Source organism: Bacillus rossius, chromosome 1 (genome assembly GCF_032445375.1).
Source record: "Bacillus rossius redtenbacheri isolate Brsri chromosome 1, Brsri_v3, whole genome shotgun sequence".
Lineage (NCBI taxonomy): Eukaryota > Metazoa > Arthropoda > Insecta > Phasmatodea > Bacillidae > Bacillus > Bacillus rossius.
In genome coordinates, this window is record NC_086330.1 from 140011443 (window position 1) to 140032925 (window position 21483).

Here is a 21483-nt window from a genome sequence, read left to right on the forward strand (position 1 = left end):
AATTTAAAATCAAAATTCGTGAAATTAACTAGACTAATAAATAATCTATTGCTGCAACTTGAAAATATCAACTAATACTGGTATATTTATTAAATTATGTTTATTTCCTAATATTGTTAGCTACAAGTTTAGTAATGTTGCCCAATTTGTAAAGTGTCGAATGTCCCCAACTACACTTATATACACAACAGAAAGATTTTCTTGAAAGTAACAACTTTCGAAAATCTACCTGTGTGAAACGCCTGTTCGTAACAGCTTGTGATTACAAAAGCTTTGTTTTTGATGTGTAACATCTATGTTTCCGGTAGACGGCATCTGGTAGGAATTATTTCCTGAATGAAACGGAAGTCGCATGGAATGGAAATGTGTAACCACGGTGCTGCCATCTGTGGCGGATGGCGCACACTAAAGTTCACAGAAACAAAAGGAAACTTCATAGTATTAATGTTTGATGAATGTATAACAAGATGGGCAGTATTTTAATAAAATTCACTGTCTGAAATCAGTTCCAAAGCGGCGGTTTAGTATTTTTTTTTCAAGCCTTTTTCGCTTTTATAAGAGCCGTTTCATCGTATAGTTTAAAATTACGGTATGCTAATCAAATGATTTCATAGCCGTCATAGCTGCTCCGGCAACGAATTCTAGCGGCGGGTGAGGAAAATGCATGTGATTCGCGTCCAAAAATGTAATTGAAAACACATTTAGCGTATGCATATATTTATCAAGATCGGCATTATTTTAAAGAATTCTATGTTAAATTTCAAGTCCTATTTTTGTATCATAAGTTTATTTGCAACATGAGAACACATAAATGTTGCTGGTTACCGAGGTTTGATTTTACATATCTCTGGCGTGAACTGAAAGAACCGCTCGCATTTTTATTTTCATTTTTATTTTTTAAAACTGTAAGTACAAAGGTCTTTGTGAAACGAGTTACAACCATCCCTCCCCTCAACGACAGTCAGGGCCGGCTGTAAACTGGTTTTGCATGACTTGCCATGGTAAATGTCGTAAAACCTTACGCCGTCGGAAGAGAAGTTTTCTTCACAAAAAGGCACGCCAGTTATTTGAATATAACAACTAGTACTTCAAGAGCTGAATCGTAAGCAGAAGAATTTTATTTATGTAGGTATATAAGGTGTAACTGCTTGAAGCTAACACCCAATTTTTTTTAATATCGAGGTATTTTTAAACTACTGAACCGACAGATGGACTTAAAGGTTAATATGGATCGATATTCAGCTAGAGCTTGTGGCGAAGATATGTTATTACTGTTATGCCTCTACATGTCAAATGACTTCAATTTGACATTCAGTTAAGTAATTGTTTGGTTCAGCTTTTAGCTCGCACTGTCAGAGAAGTACGCCCACGATTAAAAATAAGTTTTTTCCTTCAAAAGAGGACTTTTAAAAGCTTTAACGCCGTTCAACGTTCACCTAAAAGTAAAAGTTCTATAAATAGCTATTTTCTGACATACTGTTTTGTTCTATACGTTATTTAAAATTACACTGGCGATTTTTTGAAAAATTTAAAACTTTTTACTACCGCAATGTACACTTTGGGACTTACGTCTGTCTTAACTTCGTAAACTGGCTTTGTAACTGAAGATTAACTCACGGCCTTATTGGGCAATTAGATTAAATAGCGCATGCATTTTTTTCTGGCATAACTAACTCAAATAAGTTTTTTTGGTTAGTTGACAGAATTCAACGTTAGTCCGAGAACCGTTGATAGGCCAATTAAAGGAGGTTCCAAATAAAAAAACTAAACTAAAGTGTAGTAGTTTTCGAGTTATATACATTTGTTTCTCTTAGGGTTTAAAATCCATATCCTGCACCAAATTTATTATGTACTCTGACTACAAATGTATAATATTATAGGTACTACTATATGTTTTGGTACACAGACCTGAATAACCCTACAATAATAACAATCCAAAATATTATCATTCTGTACTTATGAGGAACAAATCTTTACACTAATTATGCGGCAAGAAATTTAAATCGGGTAACTTAGAATATTCTTACCTTAAAATATTACTATGCTAACTGGGAAAGTTATTTTTAATTATTGTTCCATGCGTGCTAGAACCAGGACCGCAATGCAAGCCAGGTGCCTCCCGGTCTGTCAACCGAGCCAGTGGCTCCCGTAAAAGGCCCATACGGCCACTGACGACACGCGCGCATACTTTTGGGTATTAAGGCGGCCAGGCCTCACCACCCCCTGACCCCCCCCCCCCGGGCACAGTTTCCCCGGCGCTGTCATCTATCCCTGAGTGGCATGGGAATTTCGCTGGCTTACAGAGGCCGCCGCGTGGTTTGGCGTGAATAACGCGCCGCTGTTCTGGATGCTTTGAGCGTCAGGTCGGCCCAGGATGACGCGGCACGCCACAACCACTCCAGGCAGTTCCAGAAAGACGGCCACCGGGTATAAAAGCGGCGACGCCAGCCTCCGCGGGAGTTCCAACAGGCGAGTAGAGTGAAGTGCGAGTTCGGCGAGCGACGGGACCGAGCGAGTGTGACCGAGTGGCGCGAGACTGTGTGTGGACAGGTGCGAGGCACTGTTGAGCCTAGCTCCAGTGATTAGTGTGTACTGCGGACATGACAGATACTCAGTGATTTGTGGACAAATATTAAGTGTGGGGATTTAATTATAATGTAACTATTAGTAACAAATGAAATTGTATAAAATTAATTGGGCTATCCTTACGAACCCGTTTTCCCACTCGTAAATATGTCTCTTTGATGGAGATTTCAAAATGGTATAAACTGCGTAAGGTAAATGGTATTTACCAGAAAATTTTGCTAATTCATTTTGCGGTATCTATGATTTAGACAGTTTCATAAGCTTCAACGATTAGCAACTAAGTTTATACATATCTAGAGTGAACAACAAATGAGCATTTGCACCAAGAATGCATCACAGGACTGCGAAATGTATCCTGGAGGTCATATAAATCGCTAAATTTTTTCCAAGTCCCTACCTAGTAAACAGTTGTCGGACCCATTCCCTTTTCCTGATCGGTTATAAAACAAAGCCGGTCATCGAGTAGGTCTAGTTACACTTGTAACTACTCGCCGAAACAGGGAAAAGTCAAGAAACACACTACTTATGATGCACTACCGCGGCCTGGTGGATGAGAGGTTGAGGTAGCATATATTGCAGGCGGAGGGACTTAGTCCTTCTCAAGCCGAGGCCTATACGCCTAACCATGGAGGGATTAGCCATGCAGGGAAGGGTTGCATGGATCGTGTCCTTGTTTCAGGGATTGTCTAGCCATGCCAGCAATTGCAGCAATGACTAACAATGTTAGGTTGGGCCCAAATAAAACCTGCATTGTCATAGGGAAAACACTGATGGTTGCAATGGACAGTAAATAATACTGTAGGAGAAAACAGGATACAGACGATAGTCCAGACGAAGAGTTGGTCGGTGCAGAAAGATAATACCAAGCAGGGGTTTGGGCACTTGGATCCAGAGATGAATTGACTCGGCATCACTACACAAAAAAAAATCCGTACTTTTACAAAATATTTATTTTAAAACCAGTAGCCCAGAAACAGTTTCTAATGCTACAAGAAACATATTGTACATTTGTGCAACACATGGCTATGGTTATTTTTGCATATATGAAACACGTTTATTGAGATAATATCTACTGAGTAATTATTACGAAAACGGTCACATCGTTTTACATTTTGTTTGGTTTTTCATTCAAGCATAATTTTTGAACCTTGATAAACAAAATCGAATACTCAAAAATGAGATTTTATTGTGTAATAATTGAACTTTAAAGGGAACGGTTTATAGATTACTTTAACTATTGGAGGTGCTGGAACAACACAAAGCATAAATGCGCGGGTAAGAATCCGAACCCAGTATTACTGCGAACACTATTTTGTAGTGATACAGTTGCTTTGATGTAAATGTACAAATTTACAAATATCTGCAATTTCAAATGAATATATTCATTCCCTTTACAAAGAAAATTTACAGTGCACACAGATTGATTACCACGAGCCGCGAATGCCTGCTGCCCAGGCCGCCAAACTGAGCGCATTGGCTTCAGGAAACACACACGCTCGCACTCGGGAAGGTAGCGGGTTCGAGTCCCCGACCATCCGTGCTTATTTCTGTTTCCCACGCTCACCCGTCTTCGCTCCACTTGAATGCTGGGACGGTCCCTTATTATAAAGCAAGCCCCATTCCTTCCCCGTTATCATCATTTGTCTTGTGTGTTTCTGTCGCTGACGTGTCCAAAATACACACAAACACGTGAGCGAGTCGTTCAGTACTCGCCAGTGATGTGTAGGCCCTAACTTCTACCCTCGGTACCGAGATAATTCACGTGTTCTCGTGTTGTAAATAAACTGATAATAAGAAACTCGGACACGAAATTTAAAATAATGCCGAGCGTGATAAGTATACGAAAATTGTGTTTTCAACTACATTTCTTGACGCTAATCACACTGGGATTCCGCACCCGCCGCTAGAATTCGTTGCCAGAGCAGCTACGTCAGCTATAGAATCATTTGATTTGCAGACCGAAGTATTAAACCATGCAATGAAACGGCTCCTATAAAGCAAAAAAAAATAATTGAAAAAAATACTAAATCCCGGCTTTGGACTTGATTTCCGACAAGGAATTTTATTAAAATATTTTACATATTGTAAAAATTCATTAAACAGTTAATTCTATTTAAGTTTACCTCCGACTTTAAGAACTTTTATTTCGCGCCATCTGCCACAGATGGTAGCACCGAGGTTACACATTTCCGCTTCATGTGACTTCTGTCATCACGAAATAACTCCTACCAAATGCTTTATACCGAGAGCTAAGATGTTACACATTGTCCTAGAACAATATCCAACTTGAAGTTCCGCGAAATCTTGTCAGCGTATGTGGCCAGCTAGATTATTACTTCACGAAAGACGACATTTAAATCGCTTAGCGGGGCATGCAATTTTTGCGGGAAAAAAATCTGTTCGTTCATTGGTCTGCAATAAGATCTACATGCGCCAGTAGTTTCTTCCTGGTAATCGGCGGCCGTCTGAAAGGTAAGTCACTGTGCCCTTTTTGGCCGGGCAATTCAGGACGCGTTTCTTACGCACTGGATGGCTGTGACCGGTGTTTTAACAGTAGACATTAACCTGAAATAAACCCAACCAACCACGATACACACACAATGCTACAAAGTGCACGGCCCTAACTAATTTTTATAAAATTTTAAAATTTTAATCACAGTCTCTTTTTGCGATCGACTGGTGTCGGGTTTTTGGGAACAGATTTAGTACACGCTCAAAACTGCCTTAAGGGCCCCCGCCTACCCGGGTACACACACTATGTGCAGAGCGTGGGATGTGTTCACTACACGCATTTTAGAATTCTCTGAAGGCAGACAAGTTGTTTTGTTTCCGGATGAAGTTTTAAAACGGTATTTTTATAAGAGTGAAAAAGGGCAAAAACGTATGTTCTCAGAGTAATTTTTAAGCATGAAACAACCAGTACAGGTTCTTGAAAGCATTTTAGGTACTTTTACACCTTTATCTTAATTTATCCGACATATAATGTTATGGTTATTGCTCAAATATCATAGTTTTCCCATGCTCGAAGAGAATACTGCGCGCCAGTTCATAGCCTTACGCTTAGAGGAGACACCGTGCTAGAAACACCAGCGAGCGTCGCACTTATATTCCCGCCTCACTAATACACATACACCCTGACTAGGCGTGCTTGTATTCCCGCCCACAAAAAGTAGTACCATTTCAGTTATCTTTCACTGAATCTGCGGCTCGCTGTTGGAATAAGCTCAGGAGAGTTGCGGGGCGCAAAAACACGCTCCAAGATTAAACGTGAGGTTGCGAAATACATCGTCCAGTGTCGTCAATGACTCCAGAACCACAGCCGAGTTCATTTAAAGGCGGAAGTTCGTGTAGATAGGTACCTAAGATATGTGTAATGTTCATACCTACCTTTCTGTTCCATTACTGTATTGCATATTTTATATTTTATGTTTATTACCTTTGTTTATGTTCTTTAGACCTTTATGGCTGGACTTGAGTTTATAAGTTATTAGGTTAATTAATTTGTTAAGTATTGTCGCAAGATTTTGTCACGTGATTTTGAGTTTGTTAAGTGTATAAGAAGACGATTACATCGGCTTAAAGAAAATGATAATAAATAAAATGTTTTATAAATGTCATTTAAATTTAAAACTTTTATGATTCTATAGGACAGCATTACGGTGTATATTTCCAGCACTCAGACAGTTCTTACGGTAAGGAAATGCGTTATTTCAAACAATCTATTAAAGAAATTTCACTCCTTTCAAGCGAAGTTCTGCAACGATCTAGAAGGAGTTGTTTATTCGTGACGTGTAAATCCCAGGCCAATAAGTAAATACATTACAGCAAATGATTTGCTCGCTGTCATTATCTTGTTTTCTTTCCAGTACAAAGTGACCTATTTGCACAGTCATCATACAAACAAAACAGGCTATTAGTCAGCGCGCAGCTTCCAATGACGTATGCCAGGAACGAATAGTTCAAACGAAGGTTGCAACATGACAAGCACTATACGTTATACACTGTAATTTTGTTTTGCAAATGGAACAGATATATTCACGCAAAAATTACAGATATTAGTAAATTAGTAAATTTACATGCAAACAGCAGCTATATCACTACAAAATAATGTTCGCAGTAATATTGGTTTCGGAATATTGCCCGGGCATTTATGCTTTGTGTTGTCCCAGTACCTCCAAAAGTTAAAGTTGTTTGTAAACCGCAAAATAAAAAAAGTCAAATTATTGTACATTCGATTATATTTTTAACGGTTAAAAAATTTCTAAATGAAATATAAATTAAAATATAAAATCATGTGCAAAATTTTTAAAAGAAACACTCAATATTATCTTGAAAAAATTATTTCAAACATGCAAAAATAACCATAGTCTTGTGTTGTACGAAGTTACAAAATATTTCTTGTAGTATTGCAAACTGTTTCTTGGCGACTGGTTCCCAAAGGAATCTTTTGTAAAAGTAGAGAAGTTTATTTTCTGTGTAGTTGTAGAAAAAGGCCTGATTATATCTATTTTGGTCCTTCTCGCATATGTAATGCGCGGAATCACTGCCAGGCGCGTGTAGAACTGGGAGTTGTACGAAGACTGGTCATCACTCGCCACGCTAAGGCCAGGCGGCAACCCGAGCCCACGGCTAATGAAGTGAAACGACCATGGCTCGTAAAATACGGCAGTTATGACGTCAACTGTCGATTTACCTCAGCGGGAAAATATTTCAACCACTGTACACAACCGTTACGGTCTGCAATTGTTCGATGTTTGAAGCCATGCCATGCTCTGCTCGTGAAGTTCTTGAACCACAACTAAAATTTCGTCATTCTGTACTCAGTATAAATGATGAAACATAGTTACCCTTGTTTCTTATGTGTTACGTATTATCTCTCGGTATACTGCGTTTGGCGGGAGTAATTTCATGAATGCGACGGAAATGTGTAACAGGAAGCATTTCAGTTTTTCGGCGCGGCCTGAAGTCGGCGCTTGTGCTGCCGCGTGTCAGCGAGCGCGAACATTTTCATGGCTTTTGGAAAAAAAAAAAAAAAAAAAAGAGTGAGAAAGGGAGAAAAATAAGATACAGCTGTTCACCGTTTGTTCCAATAACAGTAGTCTTGAACAGCGCGACGCCATACGAGTTTTCTAATGCTTTATAAATACGTAGTGAAATAATAATGTATAATATGTAAACAAATTCAATAATTTTTAAATGTTGTATTCAAATAGGTGTTGTGTTAATACATAGTTTGTAATATGAATTCATTCCTGGAAGTTATTTTTATAAAATAAGTATTAATAAATAAGTTCAGTAGTTGATATTATAATGCCGTTTTAAATTTAGAATTTCATTCTTTTGAATGCCGTGTTAATTAATCATTTGAAATTTGGTGCATAAGAAATTAACGAATTAATTACAAAAACAAATAATTAACTTAATAACAATTTCTTGAGTCAACAATATTTTGTTAATTTTTTTCGTTCACAGGGATGGATAAATCAAGACCATAGTTACCATGCGAGAATACAAGCAGCCTAGGCGTGAGGGAACATTGCAAACTGGAGGAGGGCCATAAAAATATTGCTCGTAATTCTATTCAACGTAACCGGGATTTCGCTCGTTAACGAGGTTATATGTTACACATCACTGACGAGTACAGAAAGAATAGTTCACTTTTCTTTTGTAAAACAGTTGCCAATAAGTCTTTTTTATTAGTAAAAGTATAATAAAAATGCTGTAAATTCTACCGCAAATATTTTATGAGGAAAATACAAAGAAAATTCTCAATTTCTACTCAGCAGGCAATGTTTTTGTAATGTTGCAATAAATGGCTTGCAATGGTATAAGATACGACTAGGGGCGTGTATTTTACGCGAAAAAACCTAAACACTCATTAGACTGCAACAAGGTATGTCCACGTCAGCAGAACGCGTTTGCTACCTTCAGCACTGAGCAGCTGCGATTCGCGTGCCTGGAACCGACGTGCAGCTGAGAGAAAACTGAAATAATCGCGGAACACAGAAAACGCAACAACGTTTGACCACACAGCTATAGTCTCGAAATCTCATCGCGAAAAATGCACACCCCTATATATGACTTATCATGTTCTCAATAAAAGCTGTATAATGTCACAAGAAACAGCTTGTGATGTCTCAGGAGGATCAAACACAAGAGAGCTTCATCCTGGGAACGACCATATTGTCACTATCAATTTTTTATTCCCCACTGCTCAATGAAAAATGCACTTACAGAAGTTCTGTATACGACAAAATTTGTATTTTGTAGCCTAAAACTAGATTTAATTTTCTAATAATTATTGTAAATAAGACAGAGATTAACAAAAAAGAGTTAACTATCTTTACACACACACTTGTACTTTTACAAAAAATACTTCAGTTCTGAATACAATTTGTTTTACTGTGTAGAGGCAGTAAAGAGGAAAAAAAATCTTTTACAGAATTTATTTGGAAACCAATTGCCAAGAAATAGTTTGTAATACTACACGAAAGATATTGTAAATTTGTACAACACATGGCTATTGTTATTTTTGCATATATGAAATACGTTTTTCGAGATAATACTGAGTATTTCTGACGAATATTGCCGAATAATTTTATATTTTAATTGGTGTTTCATTCAAGTACAATTTATCAAACCATAGAAAAAATAATTGAATATTCAATTGTTGCACTTAATTTTGGTTTATTGTGCTATTAATTTGCGCAGTTAATTATGGAACTAGATTCAGGGAACGGTTTACAAAGAATTTTAACTATTGGAGGTACTGGGAACCACACAAAGCATAAATGCCTGGGTAATAATACGAACGCAGTATTACTGCGAACACTATTTTGTAGTTATACAGCTGTATTCATGTAAATTTACAAATTAAAAATTACTGTAATTAAAAAAAAAACATTTCAGTTTAAAAGACCATATATTCGTGTCGTAGGATACGCCAGTAACTAGCATTAACTTTAAAAAAATATACTATTGCATTAATGACAAAAAATATTGAATTTGATGAGTAAAGCCATGTATGTAATCAGGCTACTCACTGCATTCGGCGACTGTTTGTGTGTGGGCTGTAGCGAGACACCGTTCCTATGCCGTCCGGCTCGCGACGCAGCTGTGCAACAACTGCAAACAGCCGTCGGCCATTGTCGCATGCGAGACTGGAAACCATTGTCTTCCCTCGGTCGGCCGTGTTTGCGTCACCGTACGCCAGTCGGTGTTGGCACCAGTCACCCCCAGGCTCCCGTGCTTCTAGTGAGACTGCGCGCAGATACGGCACTAGCAGAACCGGCGCGACCATAAGGAAGACTCGCTGAGTCTTCATGGACACATACTCCATTCGCAACATGAAATAAAGCTTGCGAAATTTTTTGCGAACCTCGCGTCGTCACGATGGGTATTTTCTTTAAATGATTGATGCAACGGGGAATTTTAATTTAATACAGCTTTTGGAAATACGCCAGTGCACGTTTTTGCACTGTCTGCCTTGGGAAAAATTCATAAATGCAAAATAATAAACCCACAGAAAAACAAGGCTAAATCAGCTGATGCCAAACAGATGGACCCAACGATGAACCTAAACAGGTATTATGGACAACACAACGACGACAGCACAGACGAACACATTCAAAGAGAATCTTATTTACGCCATTTTATACTGTTTACAACTGTGCACAAAAACACCGTGTGAACAAAAAAATATTTTCACAGTCTGGGTGATGATGGCAAACCGGAACATGAAATTTCTCCCTCAAATTACTACCACTGTGGAGAATTACCATGACTATAACAGGATTTCAAGAAAATTCCCTGAATTTCCCTGACCGATTAAAACTTCCCAGACTTTCCAGAATCTGAGGCATACTGTTATGATACAGGTATGCCACTTGAATAGATCTAGATCGTAGGCTGTCGTGTCCAGAGTTGACAACCATTTCTTAACCTCTGGCTTGAACCCGCGTCTATAGTATTGATGGTGCCGGCAACGTTGCAGCGAGATGTTCTGGCACAGTATTCAGCCGAGCTGTGATTGGTCCCTGTGGCCAAGGAGGATGTGTGTTTCCGCCATTCGACCATTCGAGCCCTAGACGCGGGCGGCAGCAGGTGTGTTTTTACTTCGCTCCCGCCTTGCACCATGCATTGTTTTATATATATATATACATATATATATACATATATATATACATATATATATGTGTATATATATATATGCACACATACATACACATACATACATACATACATACATACATACAAAATAGTGTTCGCAGTTCGCTTTATTACTGGTGTATTTATGGTTTGTGTTGTCCCAGCTCCTCCGATAGTTCAAAGTTATTCGTGAGCTGATCCCTGAACAACTAGCTTTTCAGTATTTACTGTGCCATTATAAGCTTGATAAATATAAAATTATGGACAAATTTTCGTAAGATATACTCAGTATTATTTCAAAAAACGTATTTCATGTGAAAAAAATAACCATAACCATGTATTGTACAATGTTGCAATATATTTGTTGTAGTATTGCAAACTATTTCTTGGAAACTGGTTTCCAAAGGCATCTGTTGTAAAAAGTACAGAAATTGTGTATCGTGTGAGCCGAACCACAAGGAAAAGGAGATCTCGAAGCTAACTTCTGGGACATTTAGCCCTAACACTAGCTTCATCTTCTGAGAGGAGCTCTTTTGGTGGCGGTACAGGCAACTAAACCGCGGCCTCGTAGGATCTTGGAGCGTGCTGAGCTCATGCGTGGCACGAAGATACCGATATTTATTTATTTACTGAATTTATTGCGAAGTTGAGGCGTTCAGCCTTCCCTTACACTAAACCACAGAACTACAGAACGATACAAAAATCATACTTCATATACTTAGGATACTAAACAAACCTAACGGTTTATGAACTAAAATTCACACAGTTTGCATTACTAAAGAACATAAACAAACGTAATTTACAAACATTAAAAGAACTCAAAACAGGAACACAAATTGTGTGGTTACAAACATTGCACACATGAGCGACTGTGGTTGTGGAATCATTGGCGACACTGCAGAAACAGTGAAGGAGTCGCTGAGCTACGGCTGGGCACCGCAGTTGAGAATCTGCCTGCAAGACCCTGTACCACATACACTAAAGACTAATAATGGACAGCTTTAAGAATGTTGTGTGAAAACCTGGCTTTGATGTCACGTTAGTTCGATGGATGGCAAATGGCATGCCCGGTGTGAACAATGTAGCTGTTTAATACATGTGGTAACAACATACGATGAAAAAAATTACTTAATATTTTTTTTAAGTTAATAATGTTTGGCACTAAATAACTGTATATAATATTTGAGAATTTATCTTAAATACATTTGTCGTCTTAAGGCCCGTCCCGCAATGACACGGAAACTGAGACGGATCACGTGAACGGAACATTTCACTATCGCGTCTGCTGCTTCCACAATGCAACAATGCACGGGAACACATAAAAAAAATGGCTACCAATGGGATTGCATTTCAAAGTTACGAAATATTTAATTTAATAATTTTTTATACTTCGAAAACATAGCACGGGTAGAAATTACATAAATAATAGAAATAAACTTCAAAGTTGTAATAAAACGATAGATACTCTTGTTCTAGAAACAAATTGTAACGTATTTAGAACATAAACAAACATGGCTACCACTGCAGCCAAGTACTTCTATTGGTCGCACGTAAACGGGAGAGCTCAGCACTGCCGGTCCGTCTCCATCTGCGTGCTGTTGTAGAATCCCTGTTACGTGGGATCCGCCTCAGTTTCCGTGGCATAGAGGGGCGGCAGGGATGCAGGAGTCCCTGCTGAACACGTGGCTTCTGCCCTGCAGGAAGCCGGCAAACCCCCGGTGTGGAAATGCTGGCGGGTCAACAGGGCGCCCCACCGGCCTCTGACCGAACGGCCTACGAGACTCTGCAAGAGGCCACTCAGGAGCTCTGCGCCGGTATCAACGCCAAGGGCACCTCCCGGCAATGCAGTGCAGTGCACGGAGCCAGCCGTGGGTCGAGGGGACTCGTCCCCTCCACAGGTCTTGCCCCTCGCGACCGGTCAAGAGAGATTGGAAGTGGCCCACAGTGTTAGGAATCTCTCAGTATAAACAACACAGCTAGCACACATACGCACAGCCTATAAATAAATAAGTACTGCAATCAATTTCACAATCAAATAACTAAAAAAAACTGCCCACTGCGAAGCTAAGTCCTTGCACAAATAACGTCAACCCCCCCCCCTTCCCGGAAACCAATTGAAAGCACCATCATAAAAATAAATATTAACTTTAAATTCATTTTAAATTTAAAATCAAAAGCAATAAATTCAATTAATAAAATCAATACTACAATCCCTTGAAAATAACCTAAAAGAGCTGATAAAATAATTAACACTCTCCTTTATACAAAAACATCCTAACTACCGTACGCTAACTTTAATATTTCGACACTGGCGATTAGTCTGGCATCGGCCCCGGAGTACGCAACCGGTGTGATGACAGTCCAGTGGCTGTTTCATTAGAGGCAGAAATCTGAGTGGCGTTTTCGCCATCGTTATGAACGGTCACCATCCAATGATTAGCCACAGTCACGGCTGCTGTAACTACTGAGCCAACTCCATCCCGACTGGCCAGAAGTTAGTCAATCGAATTCAGACTCACTCTGTATATGGTCTTTCTCTCTCTTTATCGGTGATTCGTTCTACAGTCTTAAGTAACGTAGCGGTACGAAATAACCGGCCACACTCAATCACGTCCGCCCAAAGGAACCAATCACAGCTTCGGCTGCGAGTGGCCCTAAATAAATGCCGCGCGCCAGAACACCTGGCCCTTCCGTTGTTAGCCAGTCGCGCTTGGAGCAGGTTGCAACAAGGCATGTCGAAACTTCGGGCACACCAGGGACGCACATCTGTAGGATTCGCAAGGGGGGCCCGTGCGGCGAGAGATTTCGCACGTGGGTCTGAATCGACACAAGTCATCTCTGAATAGGGCGCTTGTTTGTATACTGCCCATATGCTGGCATAGCCTATAGGCATGCAATAAGTGGAACACCTTATAACGCACAGAAAGTTTTCCATGAAACATAGTTTGAACGTTTACGTTTGCCCCCCCCCCCCCCCCTTTTTTTTCTCAATATGATATATGCCCATGAAAACCCCACCATTTCCACACGCGTAGTCTCAATCCAGAAGCCAAAAGCACACCTATAGTCACTTGGATAAAGACGCTCTTTTTTCTTTATGTTGAAATTGATTTATTACGACATAAAACTCTTGACGCATCATTTTCGTGTTCCTTTCCTTCTTGGCTCTTCCACATCAAAAAAATATTAATTTTGTTTTAAATACTTTATTTAAGTGCCTAACAATACCAAACTGCTAAAAACAAGTATATAAAAGTATGCACAAGTAAACACAAGTATATACAAGTAAACACAAGTATACGTCAGTATACACAAGTTCAGTTTAGCAATCATTTCACGTTAAACATATTAATACCGAACAGCTATTTCTCTTCTTTATTTGCTCTTGTGACGACAAAGAGTAATTTTTTTCTTCACAGTTACGAAGTTTAGTCGAGTCAGAATACTTTAGAAACTCGGAATCAAATTAAATATGATAACACATGTAATACTGATAAATATTTCATCGATGTGTGGATTTAATTAATACATCATTTCAATTATTTTACACGCCCTGTTTAAAAGATAGTAACATATAAAGACAAATTTAAAATTAGTCTTGTAACAGCCAATATCTTAGACTTAAGATAGATTCACAGTTATAAAACTTTTTCACTTTATGTGGACTAAAACACAAAAAAAAAAGCGTGAATTTGGCATAATTGCCATTACGAAAAAAAAAAAATACATGGCCTAGAAAAGTGTTAGGTAATGATAGTATGAAGCAAAATTGCCTGCTGCAAAACAACTTGAGTTTCTAAAAGATATAAGGTTATCACGGAAAGATATGTACATCCTGCCTCCAGACAACTGACAGACGATCCGATAAACACGTCTGAAAATATCTGTTGTCCAAAAAAAGAAGCGGATACTGGCCGCTACCGAGTCCCTTCGCTCTCACACAATGTTGTTACTTCGTTATTCCTCTGTTCCCACGGCTCTGGATGGTCGCGCCCGCAGTGTTGCCAACCCTCAAACTAGTTGTCTTCCTGCTGAATCTGGTTCTTCTGAAGGATTGTTCGGTAGGCAGTGTTGAAATCTCAGTGGTTTAAAAATAAAATTAAAAATTAAATATTTGGTTGTTTCAAATAACATGTTCGTTAGGAGAAATAATAATTTAGCTATTAGTGGGAGACTTACTAGTATTTGCGTTTGCCCTGACTTTCGTGCAAACACGCCGAACATTTTCATATTGTTTAATATTGTTATTTCATTAACTCGCCTTAAAAATCACCTATCGAGCACTAACAAAAACAAACACCATCAGCTCAACTCGTATCTAAACTATTGAAGAACACAACTACAAATACGGAAATTTTTATTTTCCCACTTAGTTCCCCTTATCTAAAACTGCTACAAGAAACACGTAATTAATGTTTCTATACGTGACTCCATCTGTCGTACAAACTACTCCACGAATCGACCGAGAATCGAACCCTTAATTCTTTCTTGGCTTATTAGCCAGAAGATGAAACTCTTTTTTTATACAAAAATGACTCCATGGTGGATACAATAATTTTTTCGGCCCGGGGGTGGGTGTAGGAGGAGGACTTTAAGAAAATGTGAACACATGTATTAAAAAACCTTACATTACTACTGAAACAAACAGTCTTGACAAATATGGGTCTACAGAAGTAGCCGTAGGCGAAGCGGCTTCTCACAGTTGGATTTGCAGGTGTCGTAACCACCTCAAATTACATACTGAATTCAACTGTATTTTTCCTCAGCTTCAGTGGAGATATTCCTGCTATCACTCCCCCCCCCCCCCCCTTAATCACCAGTTTTCTCGTTGGTAAACCATATATTTTAAAGACATCCGATTGTTTAATTTTGTTTCTTTGGTATCTCTGAACGATGCAAAGTTACATCAAAGCCTTACCCGAAGGTCGGACATAGTGCAGCAAGTGTTTGCTATTACGTGCGTCAAAATAAAACTTTAAATTATGCTCATTTGACAACGATAACAAACGTTTCTATTGGAAGTAATGTTCCTGAAAAGATAGCCCGTGGCATTTTTTTTTTACAACAGTTGATTTCCGGCAGTTTCATTGACAGAATGGTGAACTAATTTTGAACCCCCGCCCCCACGCGCAAGAGACTAGATCTACAGGAGACCTGAAAAGTTCGCGTTATTTTCTGGTACCAGAATTAACTCCACACTACTGAACAAAAAGAAGGGGGCGTCTAATGGCTGCTGTCAAATTGTACCTTCCCGTCGGATTGCGTGTGATTGGGTAATTTTAATTTTATAATGTTATTAGTCTCTTTTTCATGGAAAGGGCTGGGGTAAAAACTATCTATATGGCTCAATGAGGATGCAGTTAAAGTGTATAATGGTATGCAGCTCACTCAGTCTTTCTCCAAATAATAAAGCTAATTTTTCAGGTATCTATCCATCAATAATCTATGCGTAGGGGCATGTATAGTTCGCGAAAAACAAGTAATGTTTGCTTATTAGACTGCAAAAAAGGGAATGTGACCGTCTGTAAGAGACAGGGCCATCTAGGACTCGTTTGCTTCCTCGCTGGATGGCTGCGACTGGTGTGCCGACAACAGATGAACCAGAGAGCAGCTCCACCAATCACGCGCAGCTCATCTGGAACAATCTTCTTTTCCGCGGATACCACGTAGGGCCCTGTCGTGCGCGTCATCCCGCCATGGGGGCCGTGCCTACTGCGGCTCGCTGTCGCGCACGGGTGGACATGAGTGCACTGTGCACACGGGGGCAGTGAGTGACTCACGCGGCCAACGCGGCGTGGAGCTCGGTGGAGTGCGCCGCTTGACGGCCTTCCTCCGCCTTTTTACGCTCGCGGCGTTCGCTTCGCGCGGGCAAGCTTTATTCGCCACGATAAGGACGCGTAGATAACCCGCTTTAGTGCGCGTGCGGTCACTGCGGTAGGTCGCAGGCTAGCCGAGAGCTTGGCCGACCGGTGTATTCATTCTTGAACAAGGACATCTAATACTAGCCTGGGTTAGTAATTATCCCATTAACAGCTATATAACTTACAAGAATTTTTAAATTTAACTATTTGGGGGCCGGGAAAATTCACGATTTCAGTTGTCTCCAGGATAGACTCCCCACAATAATCTGTCCACTCGGGCAAATTTCACCTGTTTATTGGCTGCCGACTGGTGAGAAGTCTCGGCTGGGCAACCTATAATTCGGTAATTCTTTAGTTGAGGGGTTCTCATTGGCCAACTGTGTGCCAATAGCGGAAGCAACGTAGAGGTATTCACATTTTATTCCATCACGAAATGAATCCGCGAATTTTTCTGCCCCTACTAATTATTTGTGAATGAAAAGGTAACTAACAGCCTGAGACAAACATCCGAGAGTGGTTTCGTAGTTCGCCAAGCTTTGAGATATACTGTGCCCATTGTACTTTCACTTATTCAACTCGTCAAAAATAATACAATAAACACGAATAAACAAAATCTATAATTTTTTGTTTGATTTATAATTATCACTATCAAATATTTTTCCTGTCAGCAAATGATTTACTTAGGCTCTGTCTCACACACCATGTTGATTTCTTCGTTTTTTTCATCACTTTTTTAAGGGCTACATCCTTTGCATTTGTTGTTCTGCCACAAATATTTTCAACAGATATTAACTTAGTGTAATGTCAAAGTGTAAAACTTTGCGTAAGTGATGATAATTATGAAGACTTGCGCGCCGTTTTACACCCATGATACTACACTGAGTTAATATCTGTTGAAAATATTTGTGGCAGAAAAACAAATGCAAGGTAGTTATCGAGTTAAAATTTTAAAAATATCCCTTGAATAAAAGCTATAATGAAAAAATAAATTAATTAACGTGGCTTGTGAGACCGAGTCATAAACCAAATCTAATGTTAGATGCAGTTTTGTTTTTCTGTCTGTATGAAATGATTAAGTTCAAAAACTGGTGATGCTACTGACTTCCAGTACAAACAATTTTAGATAGTAACCAAAGGATTAATTTAATCTTTCTTCTTATATTGATAGCCAAACGTTTCAAAGACATAATAGTTAAGTTTGAAAAATGAACCTTTACTGGTAAATTGATAAATAAATATCATGCAATATTTAAATAGGCAATTGACTTTAAGTATTATAAATAAATGTCATGCAATAATTTGAGTCGTGAAATTTGATATATTTTTTTTAAATAATTAATTTAGTGCTGTCGCAAACTTGGGAGTGCTTAAATATGTGAATGATCTGGTGTACGTACCACGTTTCCGAGTAAGTAGTTTCTCTAAATTGTTTGTGTTTGCTCCAGCAAAGTAAAACCAAAAACTTAGTTCACAGGTAAGTTTTAATGAAACAATACTCGTCCGTCTTCCGTAACCAAATAACTACAGGCCCTGAAATGTTCAAGGATACAATTTTGCGTCAGGCTGTAATTCACATTCCTGCGTACTTTAATTTTCCTATTGACTGACATATTACAGCGAAATCTCACCTTTTGAGAGGGTAGACGTGAATGCTTAAAGGTTGTTGACTGACACACAGGCGTGCGAGAGAAAAAAACGGAAAGGGGAAAAAAAAATTATGGTTGCGAGAACGATAGGGAATGGAATGTATTGAAAGAGGAGTGCGTGTTGTATATGTATATAACTCAGTTCACCGTGTTTTTGCCCAATCGCAGCAGAAATCGATGATGATGATAATAATAAGTATACAAGTATGCGGTCTACCTTACGAAAAAAACAATATGCGACCCAAAAGGTCCCTAAAATAACCTGAGTGAATTATTCTGACCACGCCAAGTCGCAGGACAGCTAGTTAACAAAAATAACTACGATGTCCACAATCTAGTTTATCTCCTCAGTAACACAAACAGTGACAACCGTAAAACTGTGAAAACTGCAATGAGAATGCGAACATTATTCTAGCAACATTTGGCATGGTAGAATGTGGAGTACATTTTATGGAAGGTAGTGAAAAAAAGTTATTGCGACTTGTGTAACGACAGTGTCGTGGAAATAACGTTGCAAAGAAAATAAACAATAAAACCAGTACACACGTAATAGTAGCTGTGTTCTTCGTTGTAGATCATGCGAGGTATTTGTCTATGGAGTGGTTGTCTGTTCTAAAGTTTAAGTCAACCTGATTAGACATTGTTTAGCAAAACAAACCGTAGCTGTGTAAAGACTCATGTTAGAGCTTTTTTTAATAGCTTGAAAAGAACTCGATAGGAAGGATCGTAAACGTGTCATAATGGAGTGATGTTAAAAAAAGATGTTAAAAACACATCAACAAGGAATTGGCGTTAAACTACATTACAACAAAAAAAACTATTTTCTATCTAGATAGGAAACAGGGGCGAGGGTCGTTCTCGTTTTGACTTATGGTTTAAGTGACGTATGTGCTGCCCTGTGCTTTGTACTGAGGCAGTAAACATTGAGGCACTAAAGACGTCATTGCTACCACTAAATCATGCTAGACCATGAGCTGACGTAAACAAACGACTCGCGATAGCACATACGAAGTGAAATAACGCGATTTTTATATTACAAAAAACGTGTGGACGTTTCAAAGGAGTGAGATGAATGGGGAAACGAGAGAAAAAAACAGCCACGGATAGCGGCAATCAACGATAATTATTAGTGTTCTGAAATCTGACATGTAGTAATTAAAGGCGAGTTATAACCTGGGCTTAATTATCGTACTGAAAGTGGGTTAGCACTGTTTATAAACATTTTTTTTAATACTACGTGTGTTGAAAATAATTGTGTGAGACATTTTAATTTTTCCCCTCACCCTTCATCGGAGTCTTTGTTTTATTTTTCTGAGTTTGTTGTTTTTCACGCCAATAACACAATAGTTCAGTGGGTCAAACAATGCTCGCTGAGTTTTGGTTCCCGAGTGGTGGTAATACTAGTCTGAAAGGAACAAAAAAACTGAAAACACGTGAATGTTGCAGTACATCTGAATAGTGATTTGTAACGAGCGTCACTTTCAAAAATGTGTTTTTTGTTCGTTTCGTCGTAGTTGCGGAAAATTCTGTTGTAGATCTTCAACAAATCGCAAAAGTGAAAAAAAAAGTGAGGGAGTCTTTCAGTACTCGCCAATGATGTGTAACATCTAACCTCGGTAACTCGCAAATTAATGTGTTCTCATGTTGCAAATACGTACACATATGTAATACGAAACTCGAAAACGAAATTTAAATTTAACCTAGAATACTTTAAAATATTTCCGAGCGTGATATACACGCGGGAATTATGCTTTCAACTACATTTCTTGACACGAATCACACGTAGTTTCCGCACCTGCCGTCAGAATTCTCTGCCGGTGCAGCTACGTCGACTATCGAAGCATTCGATCTGCAGAGCAAAAACTATTTAATGAAACGGCTCCGACAAAAAGCGATAATTACTTGAAAAGAAATACTGAACCCCCGAATTTTGACGTGATTTTCGACAGTGAATTTTATAAATTTTGTAAAACAATGCCCATCGTGTTAAATAAAGTTCATTAAACAGTTAATACTATATACTATCCCTGACAGCACCGTGGTTACACATTTCCATTCACGAAATGACTCGTACCAAATGCCACATAACCGAGAGTTAGATGTTACACATCAAAAAGAAGAAATGAGACGTGGTGTTGGTGGCCTACCGCTGATCCACGTGTCCGTGGAGGCCCTCCTCCCCAGCATGTTGGCAGGTTGTGTTCTAGTCGCGGACCGGCGGAGGAATCCAAGTTGCTGCGCTCCGAAACGTGCGGAAGGACGTTATCCCTTTGGACCGGCGGTCTGGCCACGTGATGAGCTTCCCGCCCAAACAAGAACTCCGCGACCGTACCGCAGCGAGTCGCCAGTCGCACTGGGACGCGCACCTGCCGCGCCACCTCTTGAGGGGTTCGAGGCCTCAAGGTCGCGCGTCGCTCTTTCCCTTCCCTCCTTCTCCCTCGCAGTCGTTCCCCGCACTCTTCTTCGGGACAGTCTTCCATTCCGCTCCGTGTCATGCCCATGTAATGTGTTATGAGAGGTCAGGAGACGGCATGCTGTGACGTGTAGAGCGCCCCCACTCTTAGATTGCAATTGGGAAGTACAGAGGCGCTTTCTATCTCTTTCTGACACGCCGACTGCCGTAAGCGCTGTTGCCAAATGTAATAAGTATTTGAAATAGAAGGTACTGGGATATTGCTCACCTACTTGCCAAGTTAACATTACAATTTTCGTATAAATTCGTATCTTTGGATGTGTGATTTGTTTCTTGTTTTAATTTCAAAAGAGGTGATTTATTACAGATTTATGAGTATGATAGTAGGTATATGCCTAAAACATTGTGAAGTACAAAAAATGGATTATTAAAATGGTTCTTGTTCCATAGGAGTACATCCCCCTGAACTTCTTTGTTATTTAACGTGTTAGAGATTTGGCAACAGGGTGCGCCATGTACTACAATTTAAATGGTACGGTCTATAGAGTCGTTATTTCTTCCTCCCATCGCCATATTGCAACATCCAAAACAGTGTTAGTAAGGCGTAAGCAATCTTCTCCGAACAGAATTACTCATTCGTCGTGCCTGATGGGAAAGTATTTGGTCCTCATTTTTGACAAACAACCTAAAAACGCTGACACAACTGACTTTTATTTATAATCAGAAGCCTAAGCCCCAATTTCCATATTTCTAACTACAATAATTACAATTTTCCATACAAACTTTCATCACCTATTTAAGCCCAATAGGGGATGAATACTCGAAAGTC

General features: G+C 39.3%; 1 protein-coding gene across 1 annotated transcript in view; it reads right to left on the reverse strand.

Moving 5' to 3' along the window:
• The window catches only part of LOC134546219 (UNC93-like protein), a 530827-nt gene extending 510245 nt beyond the window's left edge, over positions 1-20582 (reverse strand). Inside the window, exon 1 of the mRNA XM_063388842.1 lies at positions 20389-20582. Coding sequence (XP_063244912.1) covers positions 20389-20428 — 40 coding nt within the window. The 5' untranslated portion in view covers positions 20429-20582. The remainder of the gene's footprint in view (positions 1-20388) is intronic.
• Between the last annotated feature and the right edge of the window lie 901 nt (positions 20583-21483).